Source organism: Crotalus tigris, unplaced genomic scaffold (genome assembly GCF_016545835.1).
Source record: "Crotalus tigris isolate CLP2741 ecotype Arizona unplaced genomic scaffold, ASM1654583v1 scf7180000017771.5222438, whole genome shotgun sequence".
NCBI lineage: Eukaryota > Metazoa > Chordata > Lepidosauria > Squamata > Viperidae > Crotalus > Crotalus tigris.
Genome location: NW_024096622.1, coordinates 1626358 through 1631114, shown reverse-complemented (window position 1 = coordinate 1631114; position 4757 = coordinate 1626358). Strand labels below are relative to the sequence as shown.

Genomic DNA, 4757 nt, shown 5'->3' with positions numbered 1-4757 from the left:
CTTGCAATTGGAACAATTGATCGGCGAAGGACGTTATGCTTCTCCTAATATCCAAAAGAACATGTCACGCGCTGCATTTGCTCATTCTAGTTTAGCAGCGCAAAATGCTTTTTCAAAGATAGACGACCCAGGCTCTTCTGCCGCAGGGTCGTTCGCAAAAATTTATCAAGGGTCCAGTCAGTCCTATGGAGATTTCATTGATCAGTTGCAGAAGGCAGTTTTTAGAGAGATCCGGAATCCCATAGCACAAAAGGAACTTATAAAAAAACTAGCTTATGAAAATGCCAATGAAGATTGCAGACGTATCATTCAGCCTCTGCTCAGCAAGCCTGATGCCGAACTGGCAGATTACATCCAAGCATGCCGAATCGTCGGCACCAATGTCCACAACATGGAAACTTTAGCAATGGCATTGCAAAACATCAAAGGGGAGACGTCTAAGAATGGAAACTGTTTTAACTGTGGCAAGCCCGGTCATTTTTGAGCACAGTGTCGTGCCCCTGGGGGTGGCGCACATCAGTCAAATTCAAATCAAAACAAGCCGAAAACTGTGTGCCCCCGTTGTAAAAAGGGCTATCACTGGGCTTCCCTGTGTCGTGTGAATCCCCCTCCCCAATCTGCCAACAATAACAACCAGAACCAGGGAAACTAGTGGGGGGGCACTCAGCCAGCCCTCTCCCCAAGGCTGATTCTTTGGCTACATTTAACTTAAAAGAAACCTTTATAACATCTATGCATGCTGTTGCTGTCGAAACTGTTTCTATGCAAATACCTGGTCTTACATATTTTCTTCCTCTTACTTTACCTGATGTTTCTATGCCGACAAAAGTCCCCTTGCTTTGCTATCCGGCTAGAGACCTCATCTCCCGCGGCGTTTTCGCTTCCCCTTTCTTGGTTGACTCCGATGATTTTTCTTCTCTGGCTCTAATTTGCATTGTTGACGCTCCTTTAGTCATCTACAAGGAAGACCTGGCTGCAATTGTGATGCCGGTGGCCCTGGAGTTCGATCCCCTCGCTTATGAGGACATGGAGCCGATTGTTCCCCCCAACCCCTCTCTTAACAATTACCGAAAGCACTTTCTTGACCACCCATTGCTTGCTTTCACTTCCACTATTCATTCGGATAAGCCTTTTGTTACCTTTGTGTTAAATAATCGTTCTTTTTCAGGCATAATAGACACCGGAGCAGATATTTCAGTAATTAGAACCTCTGAGTGGCCTGCTGACTGGCCCACCACCTCTTCCCCTGCCGTCCGAGGCGTCGGAGGCATCCAAACGGCCCGAATTAGCACCTTGCCTCTGTTAGTCACTTCCTCTCACACCGACAAACAGGCACGTATTCGCCCTGTCGTCCTTCCCCTGCAAGTTAATCTTTGGGGTCGGGATCTTTTATCCCAAATTGGGGCCACATTAACCTTTTAGGAATGGCAAAAACTTCCCCCACCCCTCTATCCCTCACTCTTTTAGACCCCACTCCTGTTTGGGTGGATCAGTGGCCCCTAACAAAAGAAAAATTGGAAGCATTACAACAGCTAGTCAATAAGGAGTTTCAATTGGGCCATCTGGTTGCATCTACTAGTCCTTACAACTCACCTGTTTTTGTGATAAAAAAGAAATCTGGAAATTGGAGATTTTTACAGGATTTGCGTTCCATAAACAGACTGATTGCTCCTATGGGACCCTTCCAACTGGGATTTCCCAACCCAAATTTAATCCCAAAAAATTTTTTTTTAATTATCATGGATCTAAAGGATGCGTTTTTTTCCATCCCTCTGGATCCCAAAGATCGCCAATTGTTTGCCTTTACCATACCAGTGTTTAATAATGCATACCCATCTGAGCGTTTTGAATGGACAGTTTTGCCTCAAGGAACTGATAAACAGTCCTACAATGTGCCAATATTTTATTTCCTTTTTGTTGAAGCCATTTCGTGTGAAGTATCCCACCTTTTTATTTTATCATTACATGGATGATATTTTAATTGCCTCTTCTGCTTGTTTTGAGATTGTGTCCACTGTGGCCGCTGAGCTTAGAGACCACATGGCTAACAATGGACTGACAGTGGCACCCGAAAAAATTCAAACAAAAGAACCATTTTTGTATCTGGGCCATAAGGTCATAGCCTCCAGTTCCTCTCCAATACTGCCCCAATTAACACTTCCCAATCCTGCTACCCTTGTTCAGATGCAGCAATTTTTGGGAACCCTTAATTGGGCACGACCATATATGGGCTTAACCACCTCACAATTGGCACCTCTTTTTTCAGCCTTGCAAGGTCACAAATCTCCCGGTGACAAGATTTTTCTAACATCTGAACACCTGGAAATTCTCAAATTAATCACTCAAATGTTGTCTGTCAAATGAGTTGATCGTGTCTTGCCTGATGTTCCTTTGTCTCTTATAATTCTAAACACCCTTCTTCTACCCACGCTGGTTGTGGTCCAAATTGCATCGCCTTTGATGATTGTCGAATGGATGCATTTGCCCCACACTCCACGCAAAACTATCACCTCTCGTTTCTCCCTGTATGCTTCTCTGTTGTTCAAAGGACGTGTTCGATGCCGCCAATTAACAGGCACTGAGCCAGTTGTTCTTTTTGTTCCCCTGCGACTTCCCCTGTGGGAACAGGTGTACAGGGAATCCGAAGAACTCCAAGCTGCTCTAGCCCAGTGGCCAGGACAGGTTAAGTATCATTTCCCTGCTGACCCCCGTCTGACTCTTGTCCAAACTGTCCCAGTAAAATGGCAATCTCCATGTGTGTCCTTTCCTATTCCTTCTGCCCCCACAGTTTTTGCAGATGGAAGCGCCCACATAGGCGTTTGTACTTTCTTACAAGATGGTGTTTGGCAAACCCATCGCACTCATGGCCACAAGTCTGCCCAGAGGGCTGAAATGGCCGCTTTTGTATTGGCCTTTTTTATGTTTAAGGATTCTGCCTTTAACTTAATTGTTGACTCTTTGTATGTTGCTCATGTTGTTAGTAATATCTTTCAGTCCTATCTTTCACCTTCATTAGACTCATCTCTAATGGCTCTTTTTTGTCAGCTACAAGAATTAATCCATGCCCGTGCCCAACCGTTTTTTATCGCCCACATCCGAAGTCACCAGCCCTTTCCGGGCATGCTGACAGAAGGTAACGCAAAGGCGGATGCGGCAGCAAAGGAGCCTTTAACAAAGGAACCTTTGGGTAAAGAGTCTCATCAATTTTTTCCCGTGACTCCGCTCACGGCCTGGGAAAGTCATAGCTACTTTCACCAAAATAAAAAAGCCCTCATGAAACAGTTTTCATTGACATCGGCCGAGGCTTCGGCCATCATCCAGCAATGTGCCACCTGCAGTTTACAAGCACATGCTATACCACTGGGAGTCAACCCACGTGGGTTGGCCACTTGTTCCCTATGGCAAATGGATGTCACTCAATATCCCCCTTTTTCCCCGTGGAAGTTTTTACATGTTTCAATTGATACTTTTTCAAATTTTATTATGGCCTCCCCCCAAAGGGGCGAGGCTACGAAGCACGTAATTAATCATTGTCTCCGTACATTTGCAGTGATGGGATGCCCCAAAGAGTTAAAAACGGATAACGGCTCAGCGTATAGCAGCGCGCCGTTTTCCTCTTTTTGTCAGAAATGGGGAATTGCCCACAAGTTTGGGATTCCTTGGAATTCTACCGGTCAAGCGATCGTTGAACGTGCTAATCAGACCCTAAAAAACATGCTAAAACGATTCGAACAGGAGAAAAGAACTCCTGGCCTCCCCTCACTGCAAGATACCTTAAATCGAGCACTCTATTCTCTCAATTTCCTGAACCTCACAGGCACTCCACCTTTGTCGGCAGCGCAACGCCACTTTGCCACGCCAGAGTCACCGACAATCAAAAATTTGCGCCCTCCAGTGTATTCTCGCGAGTTGCCTGATCCTACTTGGAAAGGTCCGGCTGATCTCATCACCTGGGGGCGAGGCTACGCAGCAATCCAACTGCCTGATCGAGTACTGTGGGTGCCAGGGAAGCAAGTAAGACCCTATCTTTGCAAACCTGCGGGCCCACCCATTGCATCGGAGCCTGATCCTCCCTCACATCATGATGCCTGAATCCACTCCTGACCTCGGAGGGGAACCAGACCCCTTGTCTTTTCCACCACTTCCCGAATATGGACCTCCGGATAGCCCCCCGACCTACCAGGAAAACGGTCGGGGGTCCTCCGAAGACTCCCCTCCTCCCTATAAGGATCCGCCGCGATGTCCCTTCATTCGAGGTGGTCTAACATTTACCGATTTGCTAACTGCGCGAATGTCCTGCTCGCATTTTGTATATCATTTTGTAATATTGACACTGTTTATGATATGTATTTTCTTGGCTATGTGGGTGGCTTTTGCAGAGGGTGACAAGGCTAACAATACCTATCAAGAAAATCGAAACTGGAACCAGACTCCAACTCCTTCGCACAGAGTGCGCAGGGAGGTGGATGCCAGTTGTGACCGATGCATCGTTCAGGTTAAACAAGGTCTGTCAACTGTTCTCACCCTGATTCATTCTAATATTGTACCAACTCCCTGTCCCCAGAAATCTTTTTGTATTTTTAACAAAACTCAATATGTGACCTGCACCAAAGGATTGTCATTCACGTGTCATAACCCGGCCCTGCCCACACGGTATAACATCTCCATTTGGGCAGGCATTGGGATTGTCAAGGGACCGCCTCAAGCAGCTCGGTTATGGTACGTGAATCACACAGTGGTCACTAAAGCCGAAAATT

General features: G+C 46.3%; 1 protein-coding gene across 1 annotated transcript; it reads left to right on the top strand.

Moving 5' to 3' along the window:
- Nucleotides 1-732: 732 nt before the first annotated feature.
- LOC120307174 lies at nt 733-4036 on the top strand. The gene is made up of 3 exons (XM_039341570.1): nt 733-1332; nt 2629-2682; nt 3818-4036. The coding sequence occupies exons 1-3, from the start codon at nt 733-735 to the stop codon at nt 4016-4018; spliced, it is 855 nt and encodes a 284-aa protein (XP_039197504.1). The 3' UTR covers nt 4019-4036.
- The last annotated feature ends 721 nt before the right edge of the window (nt 4037-4757 follow it).

What these genes read in the sequence shown, in the direction of transcription:
- LOC120307174 (XM_039341570.1), top strand. Translation starts at nt 733, where the DNA reads ATGCATGCTGTTGCTGTCGAAACTGTTTCTATGCAAATACCTGGTCTT. An exon ending in CCTCTCACACCGACAAACAG is followed by an intron (nt 1,333 to 2,628) that starts GCACGTATTCGC and finishes CTGTGGGAACAG; the next exon opens with GTGTACAGGGAATCCGAAGA. An exon ending in TAGCCCAGTGGCCAGGACAG is followed by an intron (nt 2,683 to 3,817) that starts GTTAAGTATCAT and finishes TGAACCTCACAG; the next exon opens with GCACTCCACCTTTGTCGGCA.